The 20,464-nt window shown below is 53.8% G+C and overlaps 1 protein-coding gene across 2 annotated transcripts in view; it reads right to left on the bottom strand.

The window, feature by feature from the left end:
• ZBTB16 (zinc finger and BTB domain containing 16) overlaps window positions 1-20,464 on the bottom strand; it is a 65,707-nt gene that overhangs the window by 3,115 nt on the left and 42,128 nt on the right. For both annotated transcript variants that reach the window (XM_037410032.1, XM_037410033.1), the window contains exons 4-6: window positions 19,918-20,004; window positions 2,636-2,806; window positions 199-366 (exon numbers count right to left, since the gene is read on the bottom strand). In XM_037410032.1, the coding sequence (XP_037265929.1) occupies window positions 199-366; window positions 2,636-2,806; window positions 19,918-20,004 (426 nt within the window). The remainder of the gene's footprint in view (window positions 1-198; window positions 367-2,635; window positions 2,807-19,917; window positions 20,005-20,464) is intronic.

The raw sequence follows: 20,464 nt of genomic DNA, 5'->3' as shown, positions 1-20,464 counted from the left end.
CTGCCGTGGCAGCCGATAACCAAGTAATGAACAGCAAAACCAATCTGACTATTGATCTCCTATTTGCAATAGTTACTCGTTGGCGCATCCAATGATTTGCTATCCCCGGCTGCCACCCAGGTCCACACTCTGGCATCTCCACTGAGGGAGCGGTCCAGCACCACAGGCCTCTCCGGAGATCCCCCCAGCAGCACCTACCTGTGTGGACCCGGTAGTGGGTTTCCAGCTGGTGTTTGAGGCTGAACTTCTTGCCACAGCCATTGCACTCGTAGGGCTTCTCACCGGTGTGGATGCGCTTGTGGCCCTTCAGCGTGCTCTCGTCCCGGAAGCAGCTGCCACAGAACTCACACTCATAGGGGTGGTCACCTGCAAACACACGGGTATGTCAGAGCCACCGCCATGGCCACTGCACCCTTCCAAAACTGGCTGCCCAGCCTGCATTTACCGCCGGCACCTGCTGCCGCCATCCTGGGGGATGAAGCAGCCCAGCCACCCCAGCATGGCACACTGGCCCCAGCATCCCTGTGCATGTGGGATGCTCGGGTCCACAGCAGGGTGAAGACACCAGAGGGTGCCGTGACCCTCCCGACACCCATGCCCAGGCTCTTCGCCCGGCATCACCGGCATGGCCCCAGCCCCAGACATCTCCTGTGCTCCAGACCGGGCAGCTGATAAATGAACTCCGGTTCGGCACCATAGGCAGAATGATTTGAAGGAAAGGTGAGGGCTCTAGCTACTTATTTATTACAGCCGCGAAGGCAAGGACAATAAAGATAGATTGATCGTCCGAGACTTTGTTCATGAATATTTAAATATTACTGATTTGTCTTGTCACTGTAATTACAATTTCTCTGTGCCGCATATCCTACAAGCACAGTTTATGGTAAAGAATGGCGAACTGTATTTCACTTGTCCTGCTGCAGATGTGCGGAGCTGCCAAGCGTGTAATGTTCCCCGCATTTCATACATTTTCTTCAGCTGTGAAGGCTTAAGTCATCCACAATGACCTACGTTTTTTCATTATCCCCATGTCAAACTGCACTCGTGCCTGGGCATAAATTGTCCTTCTCGTTATATACTCACATGCCTGTGCTTTCGCTTCCTCTTTAAAATGATATTTTACTCTCTCCCTGCGTGCTGCAGCCGAGACCTGCGGCTCCTCGCCCCCTCCCACAGCTAGTGGCTGGGCACCAGAGGAGGATGATGCTCGGGATGCATTTCGGATCCCCCTCCAAAGGCGAGGCAGGTGGTACCTGCTGGCATCTGCGTTTCACCTCCCCGTTCCACATTCCAAATTATCACCTTGGGTTTCGATACTACAGTCAAAGATAGCAATGTCGCTGCCTGAGGCAGACAGCATTTTCCATGTGCTCAGTTTTTAGAAGAAGCTGTGTAAATGGGGGATGGGGCCCCCGGAGCACTCCAGCCCCAGGAGGGGCGTGAGCATCCTGCATCAGTGCAGAATGAAACCAGGCAACACGATTACACACCCCTAAAGCACCGATGATCCCGCTGTTTTTTCACAGCCAAGAGCTGCTAAAGCAGCAGAGGTCAGGGTGGGACACGCATGGCCCGACCCACAGCCCAGGTCACCGGATTACTGGCTATATATAGCTCCAGCACTTGGCATTAACGTGCTTATCACCGGCGCGCAATTCCTGTTTCCCACATCGGGATCCCAAGCTCAAGCATTCGTGTGGGTCCGGCAGCTGCCAGCCACAGCCTCCATGGGGTGACCTTCCCGTGGTGCTGCTTGCATATTCCCCCAGAAGCTGCTCTGATGTCACCTTTGGAGGCTGTACGCACACACACTGCTGAACAGGGGAAAGGAGAAGGGGTACCCTGGCCTGGCATGCATCTTCCTCCCTTCCAGCAATAAAAGCGCAGCTGGGGAGGGTACCCAACCCTCCAGCTCATGTAGGCACAGGGTGGGCAAAGAAGGCTTCACCTGTGCAGCTACAGAGAGCCGTGGTGCTTGCTGCCATGCATGGCGGGGCTGCGGAGCACCAGGCAGGCTCCCCCCTGCACGATCCTGCTCATCCCCCAAGGATTTGTTTTTTCTTGCCCTGGGGTGTTTTGCAGCCAAACCCAAGTGACAGTGCTCACCGAGTGGCCAGGACCTCTCCCCTTGCCCTCCCCTGGTCCTGCCTGGGGATGCTGGCGGAGGAGCTGAGGACGCGGTGCAGGCACTTTGAGGACACGGCATAAGGCGGTCAAAGCCCGGCTCTCCTGCCCGACTCCTCTGGAGCTGAGCCCTGCCCCAGCAGGCTGTGCCACTGAAGCACCAGCTACACGTAGCGCAGGTCGCCCTAATCCCATTAGGGCCAAGCACTGGCTGATTATGTGCATCTACTGCCTGTAAGCCGACGAAGTGGGTATGACCGCACACCCCCTAAGAAGGTCACATGTCACCTTACACTGGATCAACTGGTTACATGCAGCTTTCTTTTTTTTCCCCCGTTTCATTTTTTAAATCCACAAAACCTCAATTGCAGTTGCCTTGACACTTTTAAGACAATTTCACCATTTCCCCCCCACGCTTTTTTTTTTTTTTTTTTTTTTTTTTTTAATAAAGTGGGAAGAAGCCTGCCCTAGCTGCCCCAGCCTGAGCATCCTGGTGGCAGTGCCATCGTACCTGTGTGGGAGCGGAGGTGCCTCTTGAGTGCGGTGTGGCTGGGGAAGGTGCGGTTGCACTCGCTGCAGATGTAGCTGCGCACCCCGGCGTGCACCTCCATATGCTGCTGCAGGGCGCTCTGCGTCTGGAACCGCTTGCCACACAGCAGGCAGAAAACGGCCATGTCTGTACCTGCGGGAGAGGGAGAGATCCCACTCAGGCACCACAGAATCACCCAGCACCTCACTGCATCAGAGCTGGCTGCCAGCCCCAGCCCTGCGATGCCTAGCGATGCCCAAATGCAAGGCAGCAGTTGGGCGATCACTGCACCCCCACACACCTGTGAGAGCTGCTCAGCTCAGGCCTTGTGATGCTGAGGGACCCTGAGAAGTGCCCCACCAAGCCACCCCGAGGTGCGGTGGGTGGGATGCAAGAGGGCCACATGCCCACCCCTGTACTGCCTGCAATCCCAAGCCCTAATATGAACACAAGCTCCGTCCCACCGGCTGTGGGTGTAATAGCGGCTGCATCAACACAACAGCAAAAGGAAGGAAAAACCCCCAATCCCAGACACTTACACACCGTCAATAAAAATATCAGACTTTTGTGTTATTAAACTATTTGTTTTCGTTTATGCATAGCTGATTATTCAGAACCTATGAGTCAGTGCAAATTGTATTACGCGGGGAGATTAAGCAAATAAATGCTAGCTTTTTGGAGACATTAAAATGTGAGGACTATGGAAATAAAATTATCTAGAAAATTGTATTAGCAATTCATTAGCAGCAGCAAGATGTTCAAGGTAACTGACGAGGCTGCGCTGCCTTTAGGCGCAGCAGGGGCTGGAGGGCTGCTGCCTGCTGCACTGCCAAAACCAGCCCGGGGGGGGGACACCCAGCTGAGTCGATGGAGGGAGCCTGCTGGGACCACTGCACTGCGGGGCACCTGCTGTGGCAGTGCTGGCACTGGGCTCCTGCCTGGTGTGCGGGCAGGTGCCAGCTACGGATGCAGCATCCTCCCGGCCAGTTCCGCACCACAAACCTGGGGACTGGCCAGGTGATGGGCATCCCTGACAGCATCTCGGTGCGCGTCGTCACCCACCCCGGCATCACGCTGTCACCTGCACCTGCACAGTGGCACGCCACAGCCAGCTCTGCCCTGCAGTCTGGGGATGCAGGAGGGATGCTCAGCCACAGCCTTGGCAGGGCATGCAGTGGGCTACCCAGAAATGCTTCCAAATCTGCCCAAACCCCCTAGTGAAATGGGAATAAAAGCAGCAAGAGAAGCGGCCCCGCATAGGAGCTGCCTTTCTCCCTCTGCAGGGATTTATTCTAGGGGGGGTGTGGGCTCACGCACACCACCCCCCCACCCCCCCCAAGCTGCGGACAAAACGCTCCCAAGACCGAAAAAAAAAAAAAAGCATCCCCAACGGGCTGTAGGAAGCAAATCCCAAGAGGTATGTGGCCCCGAGGCCCTCGGCGGCCCAGGCGGTGACAGCAGGACGGGTCAAAGGTCCCCGAGGCTGAGCCCCCAGCGCCGCGGCCAGCTGCGGAGCGGAGGCCCCGGCCGGCGGGATGCCGGCCCCGATAAATCTGCCGCCAGCAGCCCCCGCTGGGGCCGGGGACAATGGGCTCCCGTAGGGGCGGAGGGCAGGACAATGCCGCCGGGCTGGCGCGCGGGGCCGTAACAAATCCTCCCTGGCACTGTAGGGCCCTCATTTGTGAAACTAATTGGCCCCTGCTTAAAAAAAAACAAAAACGGGCCGACTCCAGCAGCCACAGCAATGGGGATGAGCTGCCTCATGCATGCACAGGGGCATGCACCCGCCGGCCCATGGGGACGATGTTGGTCCCCCAGGGCTGGGCATCCCCTGGGGTGCTGCTTGCCAACACCTGCAAAAGGCAATTTTTTCATGTTATTACTAATTTTTTTTTAGGTAACGCATTAGTAAATACACAAACATGCCAGACAGGGAGGTTGCCATGCGCTGGCACAGCTCGTGGGGATACCTGGTGCTAGCCGCCCTCCAGGAGTGGAGCATCTGTGGTGCGTGAAGGCTGATGCCAGCCCATGCAGAGGCGGAAGATACAGGAGATGGCCCAGCTTCCCAGCATTGAGCCCAGCGCCCAGTGGTGGGACGCTGAGGACTGAGGTCAGGCACTGCTGGTCCGCAGCCCCAAGGCTCCACCGAGGTGGCTCTCCAGCAGCCAAGGACCAAGGCACCAAGCAGGGACTCTGCCGGGCACCATTCCACTGTGGGTGTTCAGTTAAGCTGATATCCCCCACTCCCCCCCGCTTTCCTAAGCTTCATGTGCACTGATGTCCCACCTTTGAGAGAGGATGGGAGGGGGGAAAAAATGAGAAAGCTCATGAGTGGATGCCCGGGGTCATTGCTGTCCCTGCCGCTGCTGGGCTTTGGGAGTACCAGGCTTGCCGCAAGGAGAGCCGCACCGGGCGACGCAGGAACTCAGCCCTGTTCTCTCGGCCAGAGCGCATCCCTGTTCTCCAGGCCGGAGCGCATCCCTCTTCTCTCACCCCATGCGCATCCCTGGGCTCCCAGCTGGAGCAGCCCTGAGCCAGCCCTCAGCCATCAGAAGAAAAATCACCCCTGATAAAGAAACGCCACTGCCCCAAACCAGTGAGAGATGGATTTATTCATTTCCCTGACGTTTTAATGGTTTCTCCCCTTTTTGCAAGAAGATGATTACAAATTAAGCGGCATTTAAACGCTTTTTACTGTCAACAATTAAAAGGGGTGAAGGCGGGCGAGCAATTCATTCCCCGGGAAACGTGGCAGCTCTCGGCGGGCGCCGCTGGCCCTTCCCTCTACTGTACACCGCACAATGGCCCCGAGCGCGCCATTAATTTTGCAGGACGTTCAAAAGCAAATTAAAATATAAAAAGCCCCTGGGCACAAAGATAGATACTGAGGGAGGGGGCGGCGTAGGTCAAGCTCGTGGAATTAAAGTCTTAGCAACTGGGGAGGTTTAAAGTGCAGCCCCGTTGTACCGTGCTCGGCAGCCACCTTCGCCCGTCTTCCCCGGTTTTATATAGGTCTGACAGACCCGGCGCTGTTTGCCGGCAGCCGTAAACTATTAGTGGGGTGGCTGTTGGCGCTGACGCGGGGCTCAGAGGCAGAGGCTGGAGCAGGTTGGGTTTCAGATGCTATCTGGGCAAGCGCGCCAGCCACATCGTGCAGGGCAGTTTTCAATAGCAGGTGGTCTAAGGTCTGTTTTTTAGGGGATAGAGGTTTGCTGGAGGCAGGAAAAACCCTACAGCCATGAGCCTGAAGGCGCGCATCCCGGCTTTCCGGCGGCCCAATCCCAAATAAGCACAATCACTGGAGACAACCAAGATGCGACGCGCAGTAGTCAGGGGCTTTTCCGCCCCTGTCCAAGTCACGGTGAAGGATGCTGCAGGCGTCACGGCGTCGAGCGCAGTGCTGTCTCCCGCCCACCGCCTCTGCGAGATGAGGAATTAAAATAAAAACCCGCGTGGCGACAGGGTGAGGGAGGCAGGCTGGGTCTCCCTTCTGTGCTGGGAAGGAGCCGGGTGGGTTTCAGCCAAGTTTAGGATGCGGGAGGTGCGCCGGCAGGAGAAAGGCAACACGTCCCCTTTAAAAGGAAATATAATTTACAGTGTGCAGCCAGGCGGCCCATAGTTTCAATCTCGTTTACTATAGAGAAAACTCTGCTAGCTGTTCTCTATCCCACAAATCCGATTTAATCAGACAAGCCAGCCAGCGTGGCTTGAAGTAAAAACGGATAATTAGTAAACAGAGAGCTACTTCAGTGCTTCATTGGCATTCGAGCCGGGCTAGTGTGTCGCATTTAAAATGCAGTCTGATGAAGTTTACAAAATCAAACCATTTGTTACTCCTATTGAAGAGGCTTCAGGCCACTTGCAATTAAATTGGAATTAGTGCTCAGAATGAGATACAGCAAATTCATACTAAAAAGGGATCTGACTTTCAGACATTTGACTTCAAGTTTCTCCCCAATGTGCGTGCGCACGCGCCAGCCAGCTAGCCCCCCAGACCCTGCAGCGGCACCGCTGAGCCCAGACCCCCAACGCAGGCAGGTCTAGGGGGACCCGGGGATGCTCCGGCAGCAGGGAAGGGGGGACCGAAGGGGACTGATGGTGGTGAAGCATCCTCTGCTGAGCCCCAGCTGCAGCAGCGTGGCTCTGGTGGTCCCCAGGCATGCGGAGCCAACGTTGGGATGTACAAACCAAACTGCCCCTCCCCAAATCCTCCTCCTAACGCTGCCATCTTTTCCCTGTCTTTCCTCAGAGTGGTGTTACACGACTCGAAAAATGAGGCAGATCTGTCCGTCCACTGCAGCAATAATCAATAGCATCAGAAACCTGTAATCAAAGGCTGCAGAGGGGCACGCTGGGAAGGCTCTGGCATTACAGCAGGCATGAGGGTGCACTCATCGAAGGGTGCCAGCAGAGCCTGTTGCTGCCTCCCATGCCCACCATAAAACCCCCCAAACCCTTGACTCATGTCCTGCAAATCTGGGGTCTTCCACAAGACCACGCCTCCTTCCATCTTCCGATTCAACAAAATCTCTTACGTGATGCACGTGCCAAAGAGGCGCACTAAAACTGCCGCTATCATTAGGACTGCAGCAGACAGCTCTGAAACACTCCGGCCATGCAAATGGGGAGCTCAAGGGCTGTTGGCTCTCCCCGAATGAGAATCCAGGGATGTTTGATTTTTTTTTGTCAGTGTGTCAAGGGGTCCCTACCAGCCTCCACCTCCTGGACAACGCTGCTGGCTGCAGGGGAGGCTGCAGGCTGCTGGCGTGCATGAAAAGCAACATTAGGGGAGGAAGAAACCATGGGCAGCTGCAGCTGGAGAGCTGCAGGTAACCCTCCTTTCCAGCCCTGCCCACAGGGGAGCAGACAGGGAGGCAGCAGCAGTGCTGGCAAGGGGTGCATCGCCCGGAGCATCCACCCCTGCAGCCCATGCATGACTCCATCACCCGTGCCCAGGCAGCAGCACTTGCCCCATTGTTGCTGTTACACATCCCTGCTGGCTTCGGCACAGGACGCCCACCGTGGAGGGTGCAGGCTGGCCCCCGCGCTGCCTGGCGGCTGATGTCCCAGGGGCAGGGGCTCGGCAGGCGACGGCTGCCCAGCTCGGGCAACATGTGTACGGACAGGACTGAGAACCATAAGAGCCAGTGGGACTTACGCACGTACTTAAGGCACCGGGTTCAGCTTGGCATGGAGGGCTCCCTGGAGCCACCACGTATGTCTCGCTGGCACCAAGCTGAGGAGGAGGATGTGTGATGAAGGACAGGCAGAAGCAATGGGCACTGGCATGGTCCCAGAGATGCTGGCTGGTGGCACCAGCACCGAGGTTGCGTTTTGCCCTGGGAGGGTGGTGGGTGTGCACTGCTCAGAGTAAGGAGATTAATCCAGTTTTGGTGTCCATTTTCAGGATTATTACGAAACCAAAAGCAGCGTTTTTGGTGACAGCACCAAAGCAAACCTGCGAGGCAGTGTAGGGAGCCCTTCTCTGGATGCTGCTGTTGGGATGCACGACGCCTGCCCACGCACACGTGGATGCACAGGTTTTTAAGGGTGTCATGCTGGGACAGCGGAGCCAGCCCTTTACGACCCCCTGGCTGTTCTGGTGTAGCACCAGCGCAAAGGTGCTATTGAGGTGTGACGGTGGCAGCCGTTACCATGCCGGCTGCTTGGTTGGAGCCCAACAGCCCCTACAACCTTCATGGTTAAGTAAAGACAAGGCGGGGTGGAAAAAAACCCGGATGATAAACACACGAGAAGTGCATGCTCTGTGCCAGAGTCACCAAATCATCCCGGTTTCGAAGGCTGCCTCCAGTCTCCACTGCTCGTCTTCTGCACTAATTAACATCTTTATGAAAGGCAACTTCTCCCAAGGGGGCAATTGTTTGATTATTATTATTTACTCAGAGATAGCGCAGCTTTTCTTCCCAACTTCAACCGACTACGGGAAATTAATTCTTAAAAAGCAGCCGGCACCGCCTGCTCTTCTGCTGCTGCTTTTCCTCCAGGGCTGGATGCAGCCAGGCTGGATGCAGCCACCCTGGCTGCAACAGAAGGGCAGGGCATGCCCCTTCCCTGGCACTGCCTGCCGTGGCGGCACCCGCTCGCCTTTTTACTACCGCCTAGAAAAACTCAAGTGTTTCAGAGCAGATGTATGACATTGACCTTGCAAGCACAGGGGATTACTTCCCCCCACCCCGCCCAGCACCCAGCCGCAGCCCTGTTCTCCCCACTGCCTGGGGCAGGATGCATACAGAGGATGCCTGGAACACGGGCGCCCGCAGTGAACTGGGGGAGCAGGCGGCAAGCCCCACGCCGTGGCTCTGGCATGGGCAGCTCACGCCTGCTGGGGGTGATTTATTCCGGGGGCCATCTGGACCAGGGGGACAATGCAGTCCTGCATCCCAGTGACCCGGCGCATTAGTCACACCCTCCCTGCTCGACCTCTCCATCTCTTTGAGCGCCGCGAGACAAGAGCATCCCCTTCTCGCTGCCTTTTTGGGGGGCCCTTTGCTCCCCCCAGTCTTATCAGCTGCACCTTGCCATCTTCCCCACTGCCCTGCATCTCCATCACCATCACCATCATCACCATCACCTTTCTTCATTGAGCTTTTCTGCGATTGCTCAGGCAACAATGATTACGAGGGAGAGCGAGCGGGGAGGGAAAGAGCCCAGTGACTATTAGTGGCGGTGGCTTTATGGCAACAGGCACACAACTCATTCGTTTCATGTTTCGCGGAATATAAAAGCGCTGAAACATTTTAATTTTAAATTCTTATCATTGAATTTACTGCTTTTCTCTCGCAATGATTTGTGTTGCTTTTTAATTTTTACAGTCTCTACAGAAGCCAGATGCTACCGCCTAGGGCCAAAATAATAAAAACCCGCCGCAGTCGCGAGTTACAGAACAAAAAGGAAACGCGCGGCTGACAGAAGTTAATATCTCAATTTAACAGTGCTGCTCCGCTAATGATCCTTTGATATGTGTTTATTTAGAAAGGTCTGATCTTGACCTTGAAAGCAAACTAAACCACAAAGTCTTTATGAGAGGAGAGAAAGACTTTATTTATAGACTGGCTTTGCGTCAATCACGGCGGCAGCTGGACCCGCACTGGGTGAAGCACTGCCAGGCAGCCCATGGGTCCAAATGGGGCGTTGATTGAGGGACGCATTTTTTTGGGGGTGAGATGGGGGTTGGCTGCCGAGGAGGGCTGCAGCATGCCCCCTATCTCCAGGGTAGATGCTGAGCCCACCTGCAGAGACCTGCCTGCAAACCAAGGGATGTGGGCAGCTCCTTGCCTGCCAGAGATGCTCCGCAGGGGGACAGCATCTGCCCAGGCGCGGCCCTGCCAACAGCACAGGGGACAAGCCGTCCCCAAGCACACCCTGCCCAGCTCCTTGTCCCCAGCACATGGGAAGAGCCGCTTCCACTCTCTGGCTGCTGCAGCACCCAGCTGCTTCATGCCTCCTGGAACATGGCACCCAGACTTCGGAAAGAAGAGGGGGAACACTCAGACCTGCACCAACACAGTACCAGCAGGTTTTCCTCCCAAAGAAACCAAGTGTTGCGCAAACCCAGCCTTTGGAAACGAAAATCCGATGACGCTTTTAGGGACCGATCCCGTTACACTGCATTTCCACCTCCCGGCTGGGGGAGGTGAGAGTTTCCCAGCTTCCTAACACTGTGTGAGCCCTGGAACGCACTGTGGAGCCTTCACACCTACAGCGTGCTGTGCTTTCAAGCCTAATTTCTATTTTTTTTAGGCCAAACAGTTGTTTGATGACATCTGCAAACCCTAAAGCCTTCTGGCCAAAGCTGGAGGCATGCCCTCCTTGCAATGCTGTAGTCCCCAAAGCCTTATCCTTGTAGGGAGTATCTACCAAAAATATACCAATATGTATCAAAAAACGTTCAGGCAGCCAAAAATGTACCACATCAATGGGGACAACCTGCCCTTTCCAGCACCCATTAGGCACTTTGGCACCAACGAGCTTATGGCCGCGGGAAGCTCTGTAAGACCAGGAATACTATAACCCCTCTGGGGAGCTGGGACAGGAGGGTGCATCTTTGGGACACAGGGGCAGCACATTTGCATCCTGCCGCCACCGAACAAAGCCAACGAGAGACAGAGGTCACCACAAAAGGCCTCTCTGCGTGTCGGCGGGAGGGATAAATGCCACCGTCAAGCCCCGTCTGGCCATGCAGCCGAGCAGGGAGAGCCGGGCCATATCACACCCTCGCAAACACGTCTTGGTTTAGATCCCTGAAGAAGCTGGCAACAGTGATTCAGCCTTGAGAAAAATGGGCAGCTGGGAGCCAGAAGAAACTTCTCCTGGGAAGGGAAAAAGTCCCTTGGAGTGGGGGGATGCGGTTTTCCTCTGAAGTGACTAAGCATGACCCGGAGCCAGCTTGGTGCCGGCAGAAGGGGATGGTGCTTGGGGATGCTGGCGCTGCCGAATCGATCTGCATGCACATGCCTTGTGCATCCGAACTCCCTTGCTCCCAATCATCCTTGGCAAAAAATAGCGTTCAGCTCCATCAATCCCCAAAGGTACTGATAGAAAACTGCCTTCTTTCCCAGCAAAACAAACATCACTTGGCCAAAATGCATTGATCTGTTCAGTACCTAGGTATCTAAGTGCAGCATCTCCCCTTGGTGCCACTTTCTCCTAAGCCTGTCCCATCGCCTTCCATCCCAGAGAATGCTGGATCCACTCCTGCCATTCCCAAGGAAGCTGCACGTTGCAGAACCATTCCAGCCCTTCCTGAGGATAAGAGTTTCCCCGGGGCGACAGGAGGCAAATTGTGGCGGTGTTTCTGGCCACCACATCGGAAGGGAAGCTGTCATCTACTCGCTCACTCGTCATCACCATGCTGGTTTCCCAGATTTCCTCTTCCCAGTTGGAATTTGGAGTGAAACCAGCTGAAAAAATAATTTGACTTTCCATTGAAAACTGAAAATATTTTCCCCGTTGCTTTCTGAGCGATAGTTAAATTAACACATTAGAAACCACTCCATCTTTAAACAAAGAGCTTCAGCGAGGAGATGAAAGCCTCATCCAGTGTTTCTGGTCCACTGAGAGCCAAGCCCTGGGTCCTTCTGGCCAAAGATCCTCTACCATAAGCATTTGCCAACCGGCACATCACGGTGGGTGTGTGCTTTTCCCTGCCAGGAGGGTTTTAGGGGGCAGCAGATGCTGTCCCTGGTCAGCAGCATTACATCCTGCCCTCTGCGGTGCCCCTGTGCTCCCTTACGGGGCTGTAGCATCCCACCCCATGGGAGACCACCATCAGCATCACCACCATCACCATCACTGCCATCGCCATTAACCTGCCTGCCCATCGCTGACCTGCTGCACTCTCCACTCTGGATCACCCCCAGCTGAGGTGGTGCCACTCTGGCACCCTCCGGCCCTGTGGTGATGCCGCGAGTCCTGGGTCACGTCTCAACCCTTTTGGTGGCATGGGCGGCCACCCCTAGCAGAGCATGGCCAGCGGAGTGACCGGCTGCCATGAGGCACAAAGCCAGGATTCGCAGCATCTGCTTATTATTCCTGCACCCCCATCATTATAAAAAAAAAAAAAAAAAAAAAAAGATGAAAAGGCCCTCTTGGTAAAGCTGGGGAGACACGAAATGGTACCGAGTGCAGCCTCTCCCTCAATTCTTGTTGTTGGTTTGTTTTTTTTTTTTTATTTTATTTTAAAAGCAGGGAGACGCGAATCCTGGGGGACGAAAGTAACTGCTAAGGTAAGTTAAACCTTGTTGAGATGAACTTTCCTGCTACTTTTAATTAAAAGTTCTTTGGAATTAAAAAGGACACTATTCAGGAAAGGCTGAAAAAAAAAATTCATTGACACCAGCCCGCCCCCCTCCCCTTTTTCCCAAGGAAAAGAAAAAGCTGTTTTTGTGTGTCTGCTCACCCAGCCCGCACTGTACAAAAGGAAGCGGATTTGCAGCAAGACACATGAGATGACCCCCTGACCCCGAGCCGCTGAAAAGTCCTCAATGGCATAAATACCAGATAATCAATCACATACCAGGAGGGCCGGTCCCCCTGCCCTCGCCCCCGCCGCCGGGTTTATGAGAGATGCACTGTAAATGGACACCGGCTCCTGACGGGAGGCCCCTCTCGGCATTCCTCCGCCGGACCAGGAGACCCCAGCCGCCTGCTCGCCCGCGTTTCATCCCTATTTTATAAAGCCCTGGCACGGCAGTGCTGAGCATCCTTAAGCTTGCCCGAGAGACTGGGAGCGCGCTTTCTTTCCCGCTCTGGAGTGAAGGGGTTCAAGAAGCATCTCTTTGTGCTCTGGAGGGATGGCCAAGCATCCTCCAAAGCCATCGCAGGCGGGCACACAGAAACCTGGGAGAAACCAGCCCCATCTACAGAAAGCTTTGCTTTTTTTGGGGGGGGTTCTCTTGATTTTTGAAGCCATCACAGGTTCTAGCAGCAACTGTCCCACGCTGGTTTCCCTTATGGGGGCTCTGACAAGCATCTCGCATGCGAGTAGAGGGCTGCCCAGTCCCCCCGTGCTCCAGGAGCAACAATGGATATTAAAGCTTTCAAAGGAGGGGGAAAAAAAAAAATTGCTGGGATACTGCGCTGGTTCGGTTAAATGGGGAGCCACTCGGCAACTAAATTTGATAATGCTTTTGTCCACGGGTCAGAGGTTAAATATGTTCACACTAATCCCCTTCATCTAGAATTAAAGGACAAGAAAGATTTCTCTGTAGCTTAGCGAGAGGGCTTTTCTCATCGTGCTTTAAATAGTATTTGCACAGGAAAATTAAAGGCCGACCATCGGCCACTGGCCACGGGTGCTTGCCGCGTTTCCATCCCCTGGCTCGGTGGTGGTGAATCTGCCTGCCCGCACAAAGCCTGACCTCATTGCGCTTCCCACCTTGAAGCTCAGAACCTCAGGGAATTTTTGCTGCCGTTTGAAATAAAGGTGGAAAAAGCGGCTGCAGTTTGGGAGACAGGGGGATTCCCGGTTTCAGGAATGCGCACCGGGACTCAGATTTCAAGTGCTGTCACAGGACATTACTGTCAGACAAAGGGGCTCTGTGCTGAGCCCCCCAGGACTTGCCGCCCCAAGACCCTGCAGCAGCCTGGCTGGGGATGGTGCTAACGAGGCACTGATGAGGACCTCGCTGTGTGCGCTGGCCGGCTCCCGGCACGGCACGCCATGGCTGCTTGCCGCACTTGGAGGTGGTGTGGGGCAACCTGGTGGCCACGGGGCAGCTGCTTGAAATGTGAATTACACTCCTGAGTGATGGAAGCTTCTGATGGGAAGCGTTGCTGATCCAGCCCTCGTTTTTATAGAAATAAGTGTTTGCAAAAAGTGCTTTCCTTTGAAGACACCAGCTTGTGTGGGAAGAGGACCTGGGCCATGAGCCGGGAAGCAGAGGAGAGGCAATGGGCTCAAGCTGAACGCTTCCACTTGTCCTTCCCTTGACCTGTACTGTTTTCAGCCCTTTTTGAAAACCAACTTAACTGCAAGAGTATTTAAAAAACTCAGGGCTTTGCATTTTTGATGCTTTTGAGTTGCTCTGTTTTACCAGCCCTTCCTCAACTCATCATTTGTGTTTTGTTCTGGCACAGCTGAAGGTTGGAGCGAGTGAGTTCTGCTCTGTGTCAAGCAGCCAAAATTAAGCATGGAGCATTTTTTACCAAGGTTCTTCTAAATACATTCACAGGTGATGGCTGCACAAAAGGTGCCGCACCTGAGCATGGCACATCTGGCTCCAGTCGGGTGCCTGTACCCAGAAATGTTACAGCAGCCATGAAAACATCTTTGCTGTTGGCATTTCACGTTTTCAGTTGCTGCTGAAGCCCCATACCCCCAGGGCTCCCTCTGGCAGCAGCTTCCCCAAATCTGACTGTTCGAGTTGGGTCAAGGATGCCCGTTGGGCGCTGCCAGCCTTTGAGGGTGCCAGGAGTAATGTCTTTGCACCCTCTGCATGCAATGGTTAAATGGAATTGTTTCCTAAGCTCAGGAGTCAGTCTGAACTGATTTCCGCTGTTCCAGTGCAGCATGGAGCACTCCTGCCTCCTCTGTATGAGCCATGATCCTTGCCCCCAAGCCAAAGACCATCTCAGTCCAGCGTCTGCTGCTTGCAACCTCTGATGGAAGCTTTCGGGGACAGTGACATGCTGGAGTCGTGCACAGGGGCTTTTGCAGCACTTCCGTACCTGAGCATCCAAGATCCAGGCTCATCTGGATTTTTCAAGAGAAAATCTGCAAAGCATCCTCTGGGCATCACCACACAGCATCGCCCGCACTCCCTCCCCCATCCGGGACCGCGGAACCAAAGCGAGCATGGGAGGGATAATTACCTCTAAGCGTACTTAATACTACAGTGCATTATCTCTAGTTACGGAGAAAAATGTGATCCGGCAGTATTTCCCCCAGAAGCCTCACCGAGCTGCTCTCTGAAAACTCTCATGAGTCCTGTGAAACAGTAATAGAAAGTCACAGGCAGCCCAGGAAGGCGTTGGGTTGGTTTTGGTAAGGAAGTGTGCCGGCTGCTCATGGCCGGGCACCGCTCCGAGCAAGCCCTGGGAGAGGATGCAGCGAGACGAGTCAAGAAGTACATCTCCTGAACCCCAGTCACCTGCTGCCAGAGCAGGGATGCTGCAGGCAGCTGTTTATGGCAAGTGCCACCATCAAGACAAGCCCCAGCCGTCGGTGGAGTCAGAGGAGCATCCCAGCAGAGAGCCGGCTCGGCCGCAGCTCACAGTTGCCGCACAGCTGAGCGTAAGGCAAACAGAATTTATGTTTCAACACAGTTCATGGCTCACGTCACCAAACTTGCACCTTATGTTCCACTCGCTCAAAATCCTTAATTTCCAACACCAAAAAACCCAAGTGTGACATATGTCTATAGCATCACTGGTATTTTTTAGGTGGGTACCATTTTGAGGTGGGGGGAGCGAAGCCAAAGAAAGGAAATAAGACATATACATAATTAATCAGTAAATGCTAACTTTGCAAAGAACAGAGATGGTGTGTGCCCATGTGACAGCACAGCTCTGTTGCGCCCCCCCCCCCCCGCCCCCACCTCCTCCAGGCTCCCACACATCCCCTTGGCAAATCCAAGCTCATAATGGGGTTGCTGGGATGCTCTTCCACAGAAAAATGCCAAGTGCTCTGGCATTAAAAAAAAAAGAAAAGAAAAAAAAAATTTAAAAAAATCATCATGTACTTCAATGTGTGTTTAGAACAAGAACAGGATTTTTTTTTGGGAAAAAGCAGTTAAAGCCCTGCTGAGACAGGGAGGAAGGCTGCACTTGCTGACACTTCCCATAGGACCCGCTGCAGGGGCATCCCACCACCACCGCCTCCTCTCCTGGGTTCTTGCTCTTGTGCGCCAGTTCCTTCTCCCTTTGTACCTCTGCTTATACCGCACAACTGTTTTGAATCTCTAAAATAATGTGACAAGTTAATGATGGCACAATTATCTAAATGTTTAACAGACATGTTATCTAAGTGAATCGGATTGAGATTCCATCCTGCTGACAATAAACATCAATGGGAGAGCAGAAAGTGATAGGCAAATTATCACCAACCCTGCAATTTCAATGCTATTAAATTTGGAGGAATAACAGCCCTGAGGCCTGTAAACTCTGAATAAAATAGACCCTTGTGTTTGGCCAACTATTAAATCAAAACGCTACCAACATCCCAGGGAAAAAAAAAAGGAAAAAAAAAAGGGTGTGTGTGGAGATTTATAGCTTTTCAATTTTCAGTTCCATGCAGGTTTTATTAACTCCTTTTTACTACTTGTGTCCTGGTGCCGGCATTGCCAGCCAGAGGGTTTGAGGGATGTGGGCAGGGGGTGCTCACAGGAACGGGGCAAGGCTCCCGTGCAAACTGCACAGCGGCCGGGGGCACACCGACCCCACAAATCAAGGAGCAACTACATGCCAAAGAAAATAGACTCTGCATCAGGTGTCGAGCATGCCCACGTGAAATTGGGTCAGGAGTAAATCTATGCTGGCCCACTGACGGACATCGGCCACCCAGCGCATACATGCTCGCGCGCGTTAATTGCCTTGGCACACGGGAGGAAACTCTAGACAAGTCACCTCTGATATTTATAAAAGTCGGCGGCGAGCCCAAAACCCGTTAGCGTGAACACCAGCCATGCGAGCATCCCGAGCCCCAGTGGCGCTTGCTCTGGGGTACTCGGGCTGTCTTCTCAACGCATTTCGATTTATTCCTCTAACTTTTTAGGAGAAGGGTAAGGAATTTTCCACACTGTCCTCGCAGTTTGGCACCGACCTTGCGCTGCTGGAAGATGAGCCAAAACAGTTCCTGCTTTTCCTATTGCCATGGGACAGGGGCCAAGGACAGTGACACCCGGACAGGGCGTCTCAGTCCCGAGTTGATGGGGCTGTGCACAGCACACAGCCAGCTCTGTGCTTACAAGCATAAACTATTTTTTCTTTATTTATTATTATTTTGTACCTTGCCTCAGAAAGCAGGGCGTAGGCTTTCTGCTGCAAGAGATGGGCAGCGCTTGACGCAGCACATGTACAACAGGCTGGCTTTGTATTTTGCACTGTCATTCAGAGGAGCAGTGAGGGCAACAGGAAAAAAAAAAAAAAAGTGAAATAGAGGGTCCTAGACCCCAGCTGTTCACCCAAGAAACATTTCAGCCCTACATGCTGAAAAGAAACCTTATACCTTGGCCACCCATTGCAGAAAAACTCTGCAGCTGTAGGTCATCTGGAGAAGCAGCGACTGTTTAGAGACCGGTCCCGCATCCTCCCTTCAGCACCATGTTTTTGAGCAAAGTGGGTACATGTTGGGTCAGCCCCAACCAGATGAGCCCCACTCAGTTTTTGATGCCATGCTTGAAGGAATCTACCTGCATCTCTATCAAAAAGGGCTGGGTTTTTTTTTGTCTGGAAGGTCAGAAAGTCTTTTTCAAACCAACCTGCTGCTAAGGGCAAAGGGAGGATGCTCCCCCTCCCCCCCCAAAAAGATCTGTTCTGGGAGATGCCGTTATTTGGGAATGGGGTTAATTATAGCGATGGCAGGGGAGGAATGCTTTCCATGCCAGGGCAGAGCTCTCTGCGTGCCACCCGAGGAGAGGAAGCGATTCATTTCATCTGCCCTGGCTGCTCAGCACCTCTCTGCCGTGTAACCGAGCCACCCGTGTTTACAGCTGGAGGCGGTGACAACGATAAACCCACTTCACTTCGGTCACCGTGTCCTCTGTGCTCCGTTTCCCCATCGCCCTTTGAGCTTTGGCGTGGTCCAGCCCCCAGGTTTCAGCAACCAAAGGGGCTTTAATCCCCACAGAAGGGCCAAGGTCGTTCACAAAACCATGTAGCTGCTCTGCATCCAAATGGTGGTTTTGGGTGAGGGCATCACTAAATAGCTGCTCAACAGCACCCGCTCCCAACGATACGCCTGGGGTGAAGGAGCCCTTGGTACCACGGTGAACCAGGCTCCCACTGATGCCGCAGAATGCTCCACAGGTCCAGGGAATAGAAGGGAATGGGGAGCTAGCTGCTGTTGGCTTGGCCACCTTTAACTCCCTGCCTGGGTTGCTTGCCTTGGGCAGAGTCAGTCCCTCTGGGTCGCTGGCTGCCCTGTCACAAGCCCTTTTCCTCCTCCTTGACCTGCAGCGCGTGTGTTTTTTAGATAGACCCTGCACTGCCCAGCCCAGCCTCCTGCTGCACACCTCTGCATAAAGGAGGGCAATTACTTTACGATTTATGAACTGGTGCTCGGCCAGCACTGCTCCCAGATCGGATGATGCCCAGAGATATTCCCGCCTGGTGACACAGCACTTTGCATTGCTGGTCGGTTCTCAAACCCCCAGCGTGAAGCTGGCCAGGCTCTCCGTGCCAGCCCAGCTGCCCCGAGCGCAACCTTGGCCACCAGTGGCATTTACCAGGGTTTTCAGTGCTGAAAGACAAGCTTATGCTCAGTTAAACCGCTCCTGATATAGCACAGGGAGGAGCGGGCGCTTTGCCCTGTTCTAGCTTGTTTTTGGGGGTTTGAAGCTCCACCTGGGACCACCCGGCCCCCAGTTCCCCCATGCCCTCCAGCAAACCTTGCCCAGGGCAAGGCGGCCTTTGCAAGAGGCATAAAGAGCTCCTTGTGCTCCCTGGCGGTGGCCACACCAGGAAGCACAACAGCAGGAACGCGGCAGAGCCAGCTGCTGAGAGCCATTTGGAAAGGGACAACGGTGTTTTGCTTGCAGAGGGAACGCATTACCTTGCGTTTGCCGTGCCAGCATTTCTCGTGTGCGGATGTCAACCCTGAGCAACACGCAACACTGCTGTGCGAACCACTGCCTCGTACCCGCGTTGTAGTGGAAGAGCAGGTGGGGCTGCCTTGCCCCTGCAAAGTGCAGGTGCCAAGACGCTGAATTAATTGGCTGAGTTGCAAAACCAGGCAAAGCTTGCCCATGGCAACTACTCCGGTTGGGGTCTGAAACCTGTATGAGCACAAGGGAAAGAGGTTTTCCATGCACAGCTGGGTCCAGCCCTCCCCAAACCCCTGTGCTCGGGTCCCAGAGCACCCTTTCTTGCAAGCGGCTGCTCACCCACCACACAGCCCCATTGTCCAGCAGACACTTGCACCCATGACCACGCGGCAGTGTGACGCGACCTCCCCAGAGCTCCAGATGCCAGGTGTTTATTCCCATTAATGCTCTGAAAAAGGGCAACAGACCTATCAGCGTAGGCTGGGATTTGCAAATGATTTGTAACTCATCGCTCAAAGGCTCCTGAGCATCCAAACACTCCCAACAAAGGTATTTATCCCTTCAGAGGTGCTTCTTAAACCTCAATGGTGGCCAAGAGCTGTCACACTGGTAAAATTTTCATGCACATGGCTTGAGAAACCCAGGGTGACCAGCGAGCGGTGCAAGGATGCTTGGTTTAACCACAGTCGGGTTGCGCTCCTCCCTCCACCAACAGCACCATTACGAGTTCAGCAAAACCAGACCAAAGCAAGTCAGCAGCAAATATCCACACCCAAAAGCCATTTGGGGAGGTTTCCCTTGCAAAGATGCATGACTGCGCACACACAGATTTCCATGCAAATACAAACCCATTTCCAATTAAGAGTAGCAAGCAGAAAATGCAGCCAACTTACCTTAATCAAAGTCAAGAAACAGATCTGGGCACGTCAGAAGTGGGAACCGCAAAGAGTTAAGCTCTCCATTGGGCCAAGGGCTACACGGGTGGCCTAAGTGTTAAACTTGTGCCTATGCAAAGGATGGAAAATGAGGGCCACGTACCCGTGTGCGTCTGCCTGTGTGTCTCCAGGGCATCTTCCTTCGAGAACTGAGCGCCACACTGATCGCAGACCAGGGCTTTGGCGCCCGCTGGGGAGAGAAAGGGGAGAGGAGGGTTATTGGAAGGATGCCTGCCCAAACCTGTGTGGGGGACATTGTTAAGACCACATTGTTAAGTATTGGAGGGGTTTCATATTTTACGTCCCCCTGCACAGCCACAAAAAGCAGCACCTTGCTTGACCCCATGGTCCCGCTCCTTATGCAAAATAAAGAAGTCACTTGCCAGGAAGGATTAAATATATTTAAAAAAAAAAAAATCATTAAACTTCAATGCGTTTCATTAGCGTTGCAACTGATCTAATTGTAATTGGTTTCCTGCCCCTTCCCATCACAGCTGCCATTGCTGGTACCCAAGGACGGTACCTGAGGACGCATCTGGTCAGAAATGTGGCTGGAACGGTGTGACTGAGCGAGCAGCTCAGAGACGTCTTCAATTGTTGGAGAGAGAAATGGTGTTGGGGGGGGGGAGGTTCTCAGAAAATCACTATCA

This window comes from Falco rusticolus, chromosome 16 (genome assembly GCF_015220075.1).
Source record: "Falco rusticolus isolate bFalRus1 chromosome 16, bFalRus1.pri, whole genome shotgun sequence".
NCBI lineage: Eukaryota > Metazoa > Chordata > Aves > Falconiformes > Falconidae > Falco > Falco rusticolus.
Note: the sequence above shows the minus strand (reverse complement) of the source record. Positions and strands in the feature narration are given on the sequence as shown.